General features: G+C 47.2%; 1 protein-coding gene across 3 annotated transcripts; it reads left to right on the top strand.

The window, feature by feature from the left end:
- Positions 1–5,427: 5,427 nt before the first annotated feature.
- LOC136541574 (mediator of RNA polymerase II transcription subunit 33A-like) lies at positions 5,428–12,874 on the top strand. Of its 3 annotated transcripts, XM_066533508.1 has the most exons (12): positions 5,428–5,863; positions 6,489–6,599; positions 6,972–7,316; positions 8,030–8,340; positions 8,452–8,543; positions 8,633–8,972; positions 9,081–9,291; positions 9,833–9,947; positions 10,133–10,294; positions 10,384–11,059; positions 11,213–11,419; positions 11,508–12,874. In XM_066533508.1, the coding sequence occupies exons 1-12, from the start codon at positions 5,559–5,561 to the stop codon at positions 12,611–12,613; spliced, it is 3,981 nt and encodes a 1,326-aa protein (XP_066389605.1). In that variant the 5' UTR covers positions 5,428–5,558; the 3' UTR covers positions 12,614–12,874. The 3 variants fall into 3 exon arrangements, with proteins under 3 accessions (XP_066389605.1, XP_066389606.1, XP_066389607.1); XM_066533509.1 differs by lacking the exon at positions 5,428–5,863 and having other exon boundaries at positions 6,531–6,651; XM_066533510.1 differs by lacking the exons at positions 5,428–5,863; positions 6,489–6,599 and adding an exon at positions 6,748–6,892.
- The last annotated feature ends 2,761 nt before the right edge of the window (positions 12,875–15,635 follow it).

Below are 15,635 nucleotides of genomic sequence, written 5' to 3'. Positions count from 1 at the left end.
ATATTACCAATTTGTCATAAAAATTCCTACAAGTGTATATTTTACAATATTAAGTACCTTAAATTAATTATATAGCTTCCAAGAATATTATCAAACTATGTGAACAAAATATACTAACAGGTAGATCATGATTTTAAAAACTCAACAAAATTGGTTTCGTATTTTTATGATTTTTCTACACTTTATTTTCAAATTTTGAAAGGCACTGAATTATCAAAACAAAACAACACCACAAGGCATGCCCTGGGCGGCCAAGCTCGGTCCACAGACGCGCGGTGGCCGAACAGCCAGAACGGCCGGTCCACAAAGATGCGGCTGCGTGCGCAGCGGCTGGCCCAACGAGATGTGACGGCCCAAGCACTCAAGCAGCGGCACTGACGGCCCAGCGCGTAGGCAGCGGCGTGGACGGCCCAGCGCGCGGGCAGCGGCGTGGACGGCCTAGCGCGCGGTGCGAGCGGCCCATGAAACGGCCCACGCGGCCAAGGCAGCCCAGGCGGGCGACCATAGGCCGCCCCAGCGCGTGCAGGTGGCGCGGCACATTAGTGAATCGGCCTCTGAGCTTCTAGCAAATCACTCCGCAGTACACAAATACTATTTACGTGAGTCACATACTTCGCAGTAAAGACCCTGTATAATACTTCAGCTTGGATTTATACCCATTCACTTCATCTTCTTCATAGAGAGGAGCAGAGGGGGCAAGGGACGGCACTGCAGGACGGCTCCACGGCGGCATCGATGGCGCGTGGCAACGTGGCTCGGCTTGCCTGGCCACGGCGCGGACCAAGGCGAAGGGGCGCCTAAGAGGGTGGCGTACGGTCGGGGCGGGTCATGGAGCTTGCGTGCGTGGTGGCCGGCGATGGAAGCGCGGCCACGGCGGTGCTCCAGGCTTGGGCGGCTGCGGGCGCACGGGAGGTAGCAGGGCTCGAGCGCGGCCATGGCGTGGTGCTCTGCGGTGGAGCGGCACAGGTCCCAGGCAGAGCAGTAGTCCCGAGCAGCCGTGGGGATTTGCGCGGGGGAGGGACGGCACCGGCGCGGGCGAGGAGGACAAGGGCGCGGGCGACCGGATGCGGCACGACAGCGAGGACTTGCGCGCGTCTCGCGGTGCGCACTGTTAGCGGCGTGGCCACCACGGGGAAAAGGGAAAGCAGTGCGGTGGCACGGGAGGAGCGGCGCTGACTCTGGGGTGCCGAGCAGGCACGGACCAGCGCGGGCAGCAGGGAATCGGGAGGCGGGCGCAGGGCAGCGCGGACGACAGCGAGACGGCCCCGACGGGGCACTGTGGCTGCTGCGGAGTGCGGGGAGGAAGAGCGCGGGTGAGCCGGCTGGCGAGGCACGACTCCTCGGCGATGCGGCGCGAGACCGCGGTGGGTACCCAACGCACCAACACAGCGGCAGCGTCGGCGTTTGATAGCAGAGGGAGAGAAGAGCAAAGCAATGCCGTGGGCGGGAGGTGGCTGTGAGCAGCGCGCTCGAGGTGTGCCATGGCGGTAGCGGGGCAGCGACAGCCGCAACAGGAGGGGAACGGCGTGACCGAGGGCTGAGGAGCGGCTGCAGGACGAGAGGAGCGGTAGCCTGGTGGAGAAAAAGGAGCAGCAACAGCACCTCCCCCACAGACTCAGTCACGACGACGGGAGCACGAGAGAGACCGACATGATTGAAAGAAAGACAGCAAGCCAGAGATGGGGAGAAAACAGTGGGAAGGAGACAGCAGCGGCTCTGTCATCTTCTTCATCAACATGGCGTGGCAGGACGTCCTGGCCCAACATGGCCGGCAGGGTTAGGCCAGGCAGCGATGCATCCCATCATCACTGCGATCGGGGCCACGTTTACGTGCAATCCTGAGGGAAATTTCAATCGAACCAGTACACGGCAGCAGTAACCAGGAGAGGCAGACGAGCGGAGAAAAGAAAAGGCAAGCAAGAGAGGAGAGTTGGTCAACTTTCACAGTCTTACGGAGAGGACAGATAGGGACGTGTTACAGCTGCACTAGCGCCACAGTTACTCGTAGGAGTACGTTTGCCCCTTTTTTATTGGTTACGACGATAACTCGGTTTACTTGCAACGTCTAGGCGGAAAATTTCAGCAAAGTTCGAATTTAAATTTGATTCAAAAGGTATATATATATATGTATATCGTTCTATTTATTAATGGATTTTATTTTATTTATAAAAATTGCTTTTCCTGCTTAATCTAATAGAACAAACCGTTCGCTATCGATTAGCTAGAATTATCGTTCGATATTCCTGAATATCTTTACGCACTGAGTAATTTAACTTGGGCGTTAATTCAAGTCCGCGAAACTAAGTCACATAAGATTCGCTTATCGCCCCAAGTACATTTTAAATTAAAAACCCGAGAATTCGTTTTGGAAATTTTTCTTAGGCCTAAATCGCGGTGCTAAACAAGCTCGTAACACCAAGAGTATTACATGGACATGCTAATATTTAAATCACTGTCACTGGCATGACATGCTACAACACCCCTTAGTTTGGGTCCGCTAATTGTTGGAGTTGGAGCAGAGGATTTTTCATCATTTGATTTGTACAAGAGAGATCAACACTGCGGTTAATTAGTCCTGGTTGAATCGATTTTCTACGAGCTAATACAACATTGACGCTGCTTGTATAGACCATCTGTTTCTCGCGTCCGTCAGTACTCAGGACGTGCGTGCCTGTCCCGTGCAAATCAAGACGGATGGCCCTGGAGCTAGCTAATTTGTCACGTATTATCTATGATGACATGTCCTTTGATCGATATTTCTACCTCTTGGCCGGTGAATGATCAATTCCTTAGACAAATTTCGGGGTGAAAATTCATGTGTCACCTAGTACGGATTACGTGCTATATACAGTACAATAATTGAATAATTGCTGTAGTAGATTATTACTAGCACACAACCGAGCTCGAGAGAACCCCTTACGATAAAAACATGCATTTTCACTGTAGAGAAAATGACGCTGATCAAGTTCCAAATTCTCGTCCTGTTCCTGTGATCGTATCAGCATGCTTATAAGTTATAATACAGTATTTTTTTTTACAACAAAACAACACCAGCCGACTCATAAGCCATGTAAACTTGTTGACTTGTTTACCGTTTGTTCACGGTAACACATGCATATACCTTACCTACCCCCACCAGTCCTCCTGCTCCTACCAGAAAAGAGAGAGAGAAAAAGAAACGATTTGTTTGGTAGGAAGAGAGAGAAAGCACGGAGGAGCATGCAGGACTAGTAGGTGATCCTCCTACTCATCCCTGTCACCTCACCTCACTGTCAGTTCCCACTCACTCACTGACGGCCGCCGGTAGTAGGTGAGCGTGAGCTGACGCTCCAAAGCCTGAGCCTGACGCAACGCATCGCACTCGCACACCCAGGACTCAGGACTCGTTTAGATTGAGGTTAGGAATTAGTATTTGATACTATAGCACTTTTATTTGTATTTAATAATTATTGTCTAATTATAACCTAACTAGGCTTAAAAGATTCGTCTCGTAATTTACAATCAAACTGTGTAATTAGTTATTTTTTTATCTACATTTAATACTCCATATATGTGTTCAAAAATTTAATGTGATGAAAAAAAAGTGAAAAAACTTGCAATCTAAATAAGGCCCCAGCCAAGAGGCTGTTCGGCTGGCTTATTGCCAGCTGGCTAGCTGGATTTCTCTCTCACGAAATCACTATTTATATCCTGCCAGAACAATATTTTTTTTTCACAATAATTAGTTAGAATAGTATTTTTCAGTACTGTCGAACAGGAGCCAAGAACCAACCCGGAACAGGACGACGCCCAGGCGGCCGCGCAGTTGCGATCGCCGGCGGGGCCCGCCCGCCGCTAGTCGGGTGGCCGGAACCGGACGGACGGTGTGGTTGGTCGGCGGGGCAGCAGCAAAGCAACTTTTTCGCCGACCGCGAGCGCCGGGGTCAAGCGTGGCGGGACCACGTCAATCAAAGCAAAGATTGATTGTACATACATCCACCCCTAACGGCCTGTTCGGTTGTTACAGATTGAACCCTGGAATTATTCCAATCAGAAATGTTATGCTAATTTATACTATATTTAATCACCTGCTGGAACGATGGTTAAACGAACGAACCCTAATTTTATCCACATCTATAGATACAATACAATGCTAAAAATATCTTGAACCATTTCTTCAAGCAGGCATATAATAATCTAATACAGCCATGTCTAATACTTGAGCTATCGCCATACAATTTATTCCAGAATAATGCAATGTAGGCATGTAGCATGTCCAATTTACAAGATAGATAGCACTATGGACCATGAAACTTTTATTCATAGCTTATTATGGCCATTAGAAGGGTATCTTGTTTACAATGTGTCAAATATTAGTCCTACCAAATACCGTGCAAATCCACTAAGTTTGCAGTTTAGATGTGATGCATAAATATTATTTCAAATAGTGTAATATAACTTCACCGATTTACGGCTACAATAGATGTATATATGTGCACCATGAGTCTGTTAAATTGCTTTATATACGCCACATTGTGAAAAAATAAATAAATCATTTGTTTCTTATATGAAGAAAATGTAATGCCTTCACTATCATCCACTCGTGGGGCCACTTTTCACTAACAGCGGCAATTAATGTGCAGAGTCACAATGGCAAGAAAAAGCCATCCACTAAAACTAGCATCTATCATTAGATGAGCAATAGACATTCCTTGCTAATGCAAACATCGTCTTGAACATTGTTTTCTAGATCGCGGCGATAATTTAGATAAACTACACTAGCGATACCAGTCAGTTTGAATGAATCATATATCCTGCCAATTGTTTAGACAATCACATAAGGATAAGGTGTGTGTTCTCTTCCCTAATGAGCCTGACTTGCATCTTGGATGCAAGCTCATGTTGTCTAGGCTCATACGATGCAATATCTTTTTGTTTGGTTGGTTTATATTTCTCTAGTCAGACTATATTGGTTCTTGCTTAGTTGCATGAACTTTTTTATAAGATGCTTACGGCGGAGAGGATCCCCACCAACAAATTTATTGCTTTTGTGACTTTGTTGGCCCAACAAATTAGGGAATTACATTGTTAGTAGCCAAGAGGCATTAGTTACAATCTCAAGAGTAGGATTACATTGCCCTAAGCACTGTAGCGCATATGTAGCGTGCAGGAGCTAGAGCCGGAGGAGAAAAAAAATGAGTTTCGTCGGCTCCGGCGCTGTCAGTGAGAGAGGAAAGGAGGAGAGAGAAAAACGGCTCTGGTAAATAGTGTCGCTACAAGAGATGAACATGGGAGGAGTGAGAGGAGCCGGAGCCGCTCGAAGCCCGGCCAAACGGGCTCTTAGCCGGCACGGCGCAGAAGATCCTGAGGGGCCCCACGGCGAGGTAGTGCGGTGGGTACACCAACGGGACGCCATCAGCCTCGGCCCACCAACCCAGCACACACCCCACCTGCACCTGCAGGCTGCAGCCGACAACACTTCCGGTTCCGGCTCTCCCCTCACCGGGCACTCCACGCGACGGCGAGCGCGGCGACAGGAGCACCCACCGCCTTTGACGGCGGGGGCCACACGCGGGGCCATGGCGATGTCGGCGCCGCCGCCGTCCTCCGCGGCGTGGCTGGAGTGGGCCGCGGAGTACACCAAGGCGGCGCAAGCCGAGGCCCGCCCGCCGCCGGAGTGGGCGGCGCGGGTGGCGGCGGCCGCGGCCGCGGGCGAGAGCGGGGACGTGCCCTGCTCCGCGGGGCTCGCGGAGGTGCTGGCGCGCGCGCTGCTCTCCGGCGGCGGTGCTGCCCCGGCGGCCGCCGCCGCTTGGAAGTACGCGGAGGCCGCGCTCGCGGCGCGGCTCGCGTCCCCGGCGCTCCTCCTCGCGCTCCTCTCCACCAGGTACGGTCCGGTCCGGCGCTTCGTGGCGGCGGCGGCTTGTGTTGTGTCTCTGGTGTGGTCCGTCGCGGGTGGTGGGAGTGGGATCGGAGTGGCGAATGCGCGCGTGATCAGCGCTTAGCTGTCGGGAATCTCGATCGGGTCAGTTGGACCTCGAATGCACGCACGCATTTTTTAATTCCTCCTAGTATGAAGGATTTGAACCGGACGACGTGTCCGGTGTTGCCCGTACACGAGTTTTACCAGGAAGCTGACGTGCTTCACCCCGATAATTTGAGGGGGAAATATGCTTTGTGACAGTGTCAATGTAATTGACAAATGACAATGTAGATAGATCACGACAGGGGAGAAATGCCTGTTTTCAGACTATTATAAGCAGTTGGTAGGCTAATCAGGTCTTCACTGGAATCCTCGTCCTGTTTTTCTACAGAGGCAGAGTCTTGTAATAGCCAACGCAGTTAGTTTGATTCTGGAACTGGAAAAGTAGTTAGATTAGCACATGGGAAATCCCACTTAGTACTAATTATTTCACTGGCTGCTATTGCTGTCGTGCAATGTGCGTGGATTGGAGTTATGACTTTTCTCAATTTTATTCTCATGGACTTTATGTGTTCTACTGGTCCTGCAGGGTCATTCCTCACCGGTTTTCCAGGCCAATGGAGTATAGACTCTACCTAGAGCTCTTGAAAAGACATGGGTTCAACTTCCATCATCAGATGAAAGCGGCCAATTTCAGAAAGTGTGCATTTCCCTCTCTGACTGCTCCCTGTACTTCATAACACTATGCTCCGGTCAGTAGTTTGGAATAAGAAACAGAGTCACAGTTGCAGTGTTCGATGTGATGTAGCATAGTTCCTAATAGTCTTAAAAATGGACATTTCAGTTTCAGGTGCTTGTGGTCATAATAAGGTTTACACAAGTATACCACCTTGTTGTGTGATGTCTCTGTAGTGGATTAGTGGTCATATCTGGCTTTCGAACTACCATTCTCTATTCATGCACTCTAACCCTCTAGTAGTCTCAACTGCAATGGTAAAAAGAGTCTGTCTTGCACGGTTAAATTTGCTGGAGCAACAAGAGGTCCTTGCTAAAGCCTCTCTTATGTTTGCAGGATCATGGATTTAATAGACGGGAACCTTAAACTTTCCAAGATATTTGGCATCTCTACATGTGAACCAGGGGTTTTTGTTGTGCATTTCACTCTTTGTATTATATGGCAGTTGGTTGATGTTGTTTTGGATGATGAGGGCCTGCTAGAGTTAACTCCAGAGAAGAAAACTCAATGGCCAACCAGGCCTGAAGATGTGAGCACATTTGAAGGAACTTTTACTGAACTAAGAACTGAGAAGATTGAAAAGTTACAGAAGATGAACACTGTAACAACTATGGAGCTCATTGAGCATCTTCTTCGTGATAAAGTAATTACTCGTATCCTATCATTGGCACGCGAAAACATGTATGGCTTTTCAACTTGAAGTACTCTTTTACTGAATTGTTTCAGGTCTTTATTTTTTATCATTTGGAAATGATGAATTCATCTTTTTGCTGATTGGTCATTAGTAATTTGTTTTCAAATGAATTAATCAAATAACAAACTAGATCTTCATCTCATAGGCTCATGACCTCATAAACTTTACTCAAGCTTATGGACGAAGCCTTGGTTTATACCTGTTTGTGTGGGTTTTGGGTTTGGGGAGGTACAAGTAATTGCTCAAGATTTTTCCAGTAACATAACCAATGTATCGTAGAATATTCTCTGTGTATTTTTCTCTAATGCAAACATTGAAGCTAATTTTCTAGAAGCACTTAGGGTTATGCAAAGGAAAAGAAAAAGTAACACTGACTACACTAGTGATATTTGATTTGCCTTACTTCTTAAATAACCAAGAAAAGTTTTGATAAAAACTGCAGCCATGGGATTGGGATTCAAGCTTTGTGATGGTCTGATGGACTGATGGGTGAATGTAAACATTAAGTGCTGCAGTAGTTTACTAGAAGTTCATGACTGAAACCTAGTAGTCATTTTCTGTTAATATTAATAAATGAAGTGATGGTGAAGGGAGATTCTCACTGAACATGCGACAATGGAATATACATGCAGTTCCTTTTTTTATGCAAAATATCGCACTTTTTATTTAATAACATTGTCAACAATCTCAATTGTTTCAGGCAATCTCACTGGGGGGCATTTACTAACCGGTTGCACTTACTTGCAACAAACTCATCTACCTTGCAAAATTCAACAATATCCTTGGAACCATTTCAGCATTTGATTGTAGGTGATGGCAATGCATATGGAGAAACTAAACATAATATACGTAAAAGATTCCACCCAACAGTGGCTTCTAACCCTCTAGCTTCACCAAATGGACGATGCCTTGGTGCTAACTATTCTTCACTATGGATTCCTATCGATATGTATCTTGAGGATTGTCTCGATGGTTCAATCGCTGCAACAAATTCCATTGAGATTTTAAGTGGTAATTTCATTCATCAATAGAAACAAACTCCTTGGTTATCTTGAATGATGAAGCCATTTCCTTATTTTTTTGCTTTGGGCTGCTGCTAATCTAAATGACTGGAAATTGCAGGTTTGGTCAAGGCTCTTCAAGCAGTCAATAGGTCGACTTGGCATGATGCTTTCTTGGCCCTCTGGGTAGCTTCACTTCGCCTTGTACAAAGAGTGAGTATTCGATCTTCACTCAGTTATTCAGATTTGAGACAACCTTATAATGTTTCACATCCTAATCTTTGATCGTTTGAAACAAGCAGGAAAGAGAACCAATTGAAGGTCCTGTACCTCACCTAGACACACGGCTGTGCATGTTGTTGTCTATCACAACACTTGCGATTGCTGATATAATCATGGAAGCAGATTCACTTTGCAATGAAACAGAACTCAACAGTCATGTGAATGGGAAGAAAGCAATTGGTAATCTACGCAACGAATTGATGCTAAGCTTACAGATACTTGGTGATTATGAAAGCTTGCTTGTTCCTCCTTCATGTGTCATCCCAGCAGCTAATCTGGCTGCTACTAAAGCTGCTATGTTCATTTCGGGAATCAGTATAAACAATGGCTACATGGATAATGTCAATGGGATGAACTATAGTATGTGGCTTCTCTTAAAATATTTTATTTTTGAATTACACATATGATTGACCTTCTAGTTATGGATGTAAGGTAGTCTTAATATAAATCGTGTTTTAATTTTGTCAGCCGGAAATATGCGACATTTGATTATGGAGTCATGTATCTCAAGGCAGTTGCTGGATACATCAGCTTACTATTGGCCTGGTTATATCAGTAATCACGCCAACTCTTCATCTCATACACTCCCTAGCCAACTTGCTGGGTGGTCATCTTTCATGAATGGTGCACCACTGACTCAGCCACTGGTTAATATGTTGGTATCAACTCCTGCTTCCAGGTGTGTACAACCCGCGCACGGGAAAATGGATATCTTTGCATAATTTGCCAAGCTTTGGAATTGCCATTTACTAGAAACTCATGATTCCTAAATAGTAAAAATTGTTTGACAATTCCAACCCGCCTTTGTTGTTTTGGTTGCTTCAGCTGTGCTGTGTGCTACCCAGTGTGGCCTTCTTTTAATATACAGCAGCTCTCTTCCCTGATTCGTTTCAAAAAAAAAAAATGTTTGACCATAATAAGCATAAGTCTTGCCTTATGGCATTGTAATTGGTCCTTTTTTCCCCTCTTCTTTAATAGAAAGGCATGCAGCTCTCCTGCATTGTTTGAAAAAAGGGGAAAAAAAAAGCATGTAAATGTTATGTTTGTTTTCTCCAAAAAGAAACAAAAAATCAAAATAAGAACTTGCACTGTACAATGGTGTACATTAAAAAAATCACACTAGGGCTGAGCTCCATATATCTTAATATTATCGTATTTGTTAATTCTCATACATCGTTATGGTAATAAACACTGAATGAAGCTCATAAACTTGATGGAAGCTTGACAGAGGTCGACAAGTTATTTGATGTTGCAATTGATGGATCAGATGACGACAGCATTTCTGCTGCCACTGTTTTATGTGGAGCCACCCTTTTACGAGGTTGGAATTTTCAGGTTAGTAGGCTGCAATTTTCAGGTCCATAGTATGACTAATATTGACCCTATCACTGATTAATTTCAAAAATTACTATGTACATGGTAGCATACATTGCCTCCTTTTGTTTTATTTGAGAACCAATGTAACATCTCGCTGTCTTGAGGTAATTCATATTCAAATGCTGTGGTTTCCTGCCTTGTAGGAGCATACAGTTCGGTTAGTTGTTAAACTGCTCTCACCATCTGATCCAATCGATTATTCTGGAAGGGAGAGCCAATTGATAAAGCTTGGTCCAATGCTCAATGTTATTCTTTCAGGAATATCGGCCGTGGACTATGCTCCAATCTTCTCATTCCATGGCCTGGTATGGTTAACATAGCCACCTACATTGACTTCAACCCAGAAGTCTATATTATCTTTGGATTCTGAACTTTTTCCTCTCTGTATCACCAGATTCCAGAGCTGGCTGCTGTTCTTATGGCAATCTGTGAAGTATTTGGGTGTCTTTCTCCAAGTGTTTCCTGGACACTGAGAACTGGAGAGGAAATATCTGCTCACACAGTCTTCTCGAATGCATTCATTCTTCTGTTGAGACTCTGGAAGTTTAACCATCCACCACTTGAGTATTGCATAATGGGAGATGGTGCTCCAGTTGGCTCGCAGCTAACTCCTGAGTATCTTCTGCTGTTGCGGAATTCCCAGGTTCTATCTTCCAGCAGTTTGGCAAGACAACGAAACGGACAAAGGCAATCACAAGTATCAACTTCACACCCATCATCTGGGAATCCTATTTTTATGGACTCGTTTCCAAAGTTGAAGTTATGGTACCAGCAACACCAAGCTTGTCTGGCCTCAACTCTCTCTGGACTTGCTCATGGGACACCTGTACGTAACAATGTGGACAGCCTTCTTAATCAGATGTTCAGAAAGGCTAATAAAGGAGGCACATCTATAGGTTCTTTGTCTGGAAGTAGCAGCATAAGTAATTCTTCCGGTCCTGGTGTGGACGATTCACAGCTTTGGCCTCAGTTGCCAGCTTGGGAGATACTGGAGGCTGTTCCATTTGTGGTTGATGCTGCTCTGACTGCTTGTTCCCATGGAAGACTGTTTCCACGTGAACTGGCCACAGGTCGGTTGTGTTCAGTTTAAGGCAATTTCAGAAACTAGTGCTACTTTTATTTGAGAATCAAGTGTAACGAGTACTGAACTGTAGCTTCTAACCTTTATGTTAGAACATGCTCATTCAGGGTCAGGTGTTTATCCGCGTCTTCTCATTTTTCAGGCTTGAAGGATCTGGCTGATTTCCTGCCTGCATCTCTTGCTACAATAGTAAGCTACTTTTCAGCTGAGGTAACGCGGGGTGTCTGGAAGCCAGCATCCATGAATGGATCAGATTGGCCTAGCCCCTCTGTGAACCTATCCATGGTTGATGAGCACATCAAGAAAATCGTAGCTGCTACCGGTGTTGATGTTCCAAGGCTAGTTACAGGTGCTTGTTCCTGTTCATTTCCTGCCATTGCTACAGCCAACGTGCCAATTTTCATGCAGAGTTCTAATCCAGGTCTCATGTATTGCAGGAGGAAGTTCTTCGGGTACACTTCCGTTGCCATTGGCTGCTTTCGTGAGCCTCACAATCACATACAAGCTTGACAAGGCATCAGAGCGTTTCCTCAACCTTGCTGGTCCAGCTCTAGAGAACCTCGCTGCAAGCTGCCCTTGGCCAAGCATGGCAATCGTTGCAGCACTGTGGACCCAGAAGGTGAAGCGATGGACCGATTTCCTAATATTTTCAGCTTCGCGCACGGTGTTCCACCACAACAACGAGGCAGTCGTCCAGCTCCTCCGAAGCTGCTTCGCCACTACCCTTGGCATGTCTTCGACATCAGTATGCAGCTGTGGAGGCGTCGCCAGCCTTCTGGGCCACGGGTACTGCCCTGGTGGTTTCTCACCAGTTGCACCAGGAATACTCTACCTCCGGATATTCCGGTGCATCAAGGACTGCTCCATACTGGCCGAGGACATACTCTCCCTTCTGATGCTTTCAGTGAAGGATATCGCGGAAACAACTGTGCCCAGACATCGGTCAGACAAACTAAAGAAGACCAAGTACGGGATGAGGCATGGCCAGGTATCTCTTTCCGCTGCAATGACGCAGGTGAAGGTGGCGGCATCGCTGGGAGCGACACTCGTCTGGCTATCCGGCGGCACGGCTCTCGTCCAGTCCCTGATCCAGGAGATGCTGCCGTCTTGGTTCCTGGCCGTGCAGAACCTGGACCAGGGCGGGGCCAGCGGAGGCATGGTGTACAAGCTGGGCGGGCACGCGCTGGCCTACCTCGCGGTGTACTCGGGGATGTTCGCCTGGGGCATCGACCCGACGCCCGTGTCCCGGCGCCGCGAGAGGGTCATGCGGTCGCACCTGGGGTTCCTGGCCAGCGCGCTGGACGGCAAGATTTCCCTGGGCTGCGACCTCTCCCTGTGGCGTGCCTACGTCTCTGGGTTCCTGGGGCTGGTGGTGGAGTGCACCCCGTGCTGGGTGCAGGAGGTGGACCTGAGGGTGCTCAAGCGCCTGAGCAGCGGCCTCCGGCACTGGGCCGAGGATGAGCTCGCGGTGGCGCTCCTCCGCCGCGCCGGGCCCGAGGCTATGGGCACGGCCGCCGAGATGATCCTGGGCAGGGAGTGGTGATACTGATACCGGTCCGCCGCGCCGGGCCTGAGGTTATTTGCACGGCCGCCGAGATGATCTGGCCAGGGAGTGGTGACGCCGATGCGCGCGCGTGGCATACCTTGTTCGTCAGTGATGATGCCGTATATACATAATCTGATAATCTTACCATGTGTATGTTCCACGGGGTATATTGGATTGATTTTATCTGTAAAACTGTGAAGACGTTTTGATCTCTCTAATACTAGCCTCTGCTAACCTTCATCTATCCGTTTCTGAGCTAATCACCTTCGCCCTATTCGCTTGGTTTATATACCGTATTTTTTCAGCCAACGAATAATATTTTTCTCTCACAACAAATCAGCCAATGATACTTTCAGCCATGACTTATTAGCCAACCAAACGAACAGGGCACTTATTAACTAAAACCGTTCGAAAAAAAAGGGTAATGCTAGCGCCCTAGCACCCGAAGGTAATTAGGATCCGTTTGGCATAGGTCTTCTGACGGCTTCGCAAGTTGCTTGGAGCTGTTTTGTTTTGTTTTTTTAGAAAAAAATGGAGGAACCGGGGCCACTATAAGTCTATAGAGAATGGGCCAGTCTAGTGTCGGTACGTCTGGACGGGACTAGCATCCGGACGCTTGCGCCTACTGCGCCTGCTTCATCTAGGGGCCTGCGACACTCCGTGGCCTATGCCCACACCATGGCCCGCGTGTGTTTCGTGACCCGCGCCGCTCCGTGTCCCACATCTGCATCGTGGCACCCCCTCCATATCCACGAACATGCAGGCGGGCCCAACAGCTGCAGCATGTGGTTGTTGCAGATGGGTTCCATTGCACATGTGCAACACCAGATCCACTTTTACAATATCTAGATAAAACACTTACAACATACATTAAAAAATTGAAACACTTGCAACATACGTCTGAAACACCATGAAAACACATGTATAGCCATTGCAAAACTTATGCAACATGCAGATGAAACACTTGCAACATATGTGTGAAACATATGCAACATTCGGATAAAACACTTGCAACATATGCGTAAAACATATGCAACACCCAGATAAAACACGTGCAACATATGTCTAAAAAATTTGAAACATTTGGAACAATACACTTGCAACATTTATCTGAAACACTTGCAACATGTGCAACATCCTGATCTACTTTGCAACATCCGTATGAAGCACTTACAACATACCTCTGAAACATCTGAAACAATTAAAACATACGCTTGCAACATGCTCTTTCAGCACAGAGCAACATCTCCTTGCTGTCCGAGAGAATAGAGGTTCATCGACGTGTGGAGTTCACTAGAGGCAACGGGCCAGTGGCGCTTGGAGCCGGCGGCTACGTGACGCGCGCAACAGGGAGGCAGTGGTTGCACAACTAGGACAAGGGAGCCAGATCCGCTGGGGAGCCACTCATGACGGCCCTGCCACGCTGGTCTGCCCGTGACTAGGGTCGTCAAAGCCATTGCATGCTGTGTCAAGGGCCGCTCGGGCCTCCACGTCGTGGCCCACTCGTGCTGAGGCCACGCGCGAGGCGTTGTGCTGCCGCGCCGGGATGCTCGCTCGCACCACAAATAGAGAGGGGGAGGGAGGAGCATTGGAGGCACACGAGAGAGATAAAAGCGGAGGCAGGGAGGAGCCGCCGCGCTGGGATGCTCACCCGTACCGAAGAGGGAGAGGGAGGGGGGAGCACTGGAGGCACGCAGAGAGAGAAAAGCGGAGGCAAGGAGGCATGAGAGAGAGAGAGAGCGCGCGCGGTCGCTGATATTTTGCAGGTGCAAACCAATGGGTCGAGTGGGCGGCGCGGGGCGGATCGGGGTTCGGATGGATGGATGCCGTATAGGTATCATTATCGATAGAGAATATATGAGAAAAAAACAAAATAGGTTAAAGTGTTAACAAGTTAGTACAAATCAAGAAACAAATAAAAAAACAAGCTAAGCCTGCAGATTACACCAGATTTTGTATCCATTGATCTAAAGGTAGTGCAAGACTTGACTTCACCCTGTGTCATAGCAACGTTATGTCTTTAAAGAGAAGACTTCTGGAGTTTGTTAAACTAGGCTGAATGTCTTTGAAAATATGATCATTCCTTACTGTCCATATCTGTTTTGTGACAAATGGGTAAAATAAAGCAACTGTATCTGTGGAGCTCCTTAAAACGTGTTATCACAAGGAGTGGATAGGAGATGTAGCTCAAAAGAATAGCTTCTCTTAGCTTCCACCGGCTCTTATGGGCCCTGTGTGGAATTTTGTGAGTACGTTCTAAGGAGATTCACATGTAGAGTCTTGCCAACGATTCACCAAAATAGATTCAGCTACTGATAGAGTTACTGTGGAGCTAAAGAAGAAAAAGGCTTCACTAGTAAAGTGGAGCTATGCCAAATGAGGTCTTAATCAACTAATACTAGCAAGTTTAGGATAAATTAGTGATACAGAGAAAAAGATCACAATGCTATTTATTAATCTAATAAGTTCTACCACACTTTGGAAGTAGATTTAACCAGGGACATTTCTCAGTCTAAGAAATGATTTGATCTGAGACCAAGGAGTATGCTCTTGGCACTGCTCGTCTTATATCTTCATTGCCGATAGCGGTGGTGTCACTATCGCCTCACTCCCACTCTTTGTGTCCTTTTCTAGCTAACAATAACTCCTTCACCATTTATTAGTTTACTTGTTTGAACTATGCTTTGAAAGTCAAAGCAAGAAATGTGGTTGGAACACACATACTCCTCATTTGGACTAAGTGATTTTGGTGGTTGGATCACATATACTCCCATTGGGACTAAGTGATTTTAGATAGTGTTTGGTTGCTAGGATTTGGTGGGACAGGATGGGATGAACCTCTTTGTTAGGCCGTTTGGTTTAGAGTCGCTATGGAACAAGGACGTCCCAGCTCAGAATATGATGAGCATATCCGTGTGACTCCCGTCCCTCCAAATCGAGGGGACGGGGTCATCCTCGATTAAGGCCGTCAGTGCCGGCAGCTAGGCAGGGAGGAGCCATGAGACACGTAGGGCAGCGG

The sequence above is a fragment of the Miscanthus floridulus genome, chromosome 3, assembly GCF_019320115.1.
Source record: "Miscanthus floridulus cultivar M001 chromosome 3, ASM1932011v1, whole genome shotgun sequence".
Taxonomy (NCBI): Eukaryota; Viridiplantae; Streptophyta; class Magnoliopsida; order Poales; family Poaceae; genus Miscanthus; species Miscanthus floridulus.
Note: the sequence above shows the minus strand (reverse complement) of the source record. Positions and strands in the feature narration are given on the sequence as shown.

Excerpts from the sequence above, each read along its gene's own strand:
- LOC136541574 (XM_066533508.1), top strand. The coding sequence starts at position 5,559 with ATGGCGATGTCGGCGCCGCCGCCGTCCTCCGCGGCGTGGCTGGAGTGG. Across the intron at positions 8,341-8,451 it reads TTCCATTGAGATTTTAAGTG|GTTTGGTCAAGGCTCTTCAA; the intron begins GTAATTTCATTC and ends TGGAAATTGCAG. Across the intron at positions 11,420-11,507 it reads TGTTCCAAGGCTAGTTACAG|GAGGAAGTTCTTCGGGTACA; the intron begins GTGCTTGTTCCT and ends CATGTATTGCAG.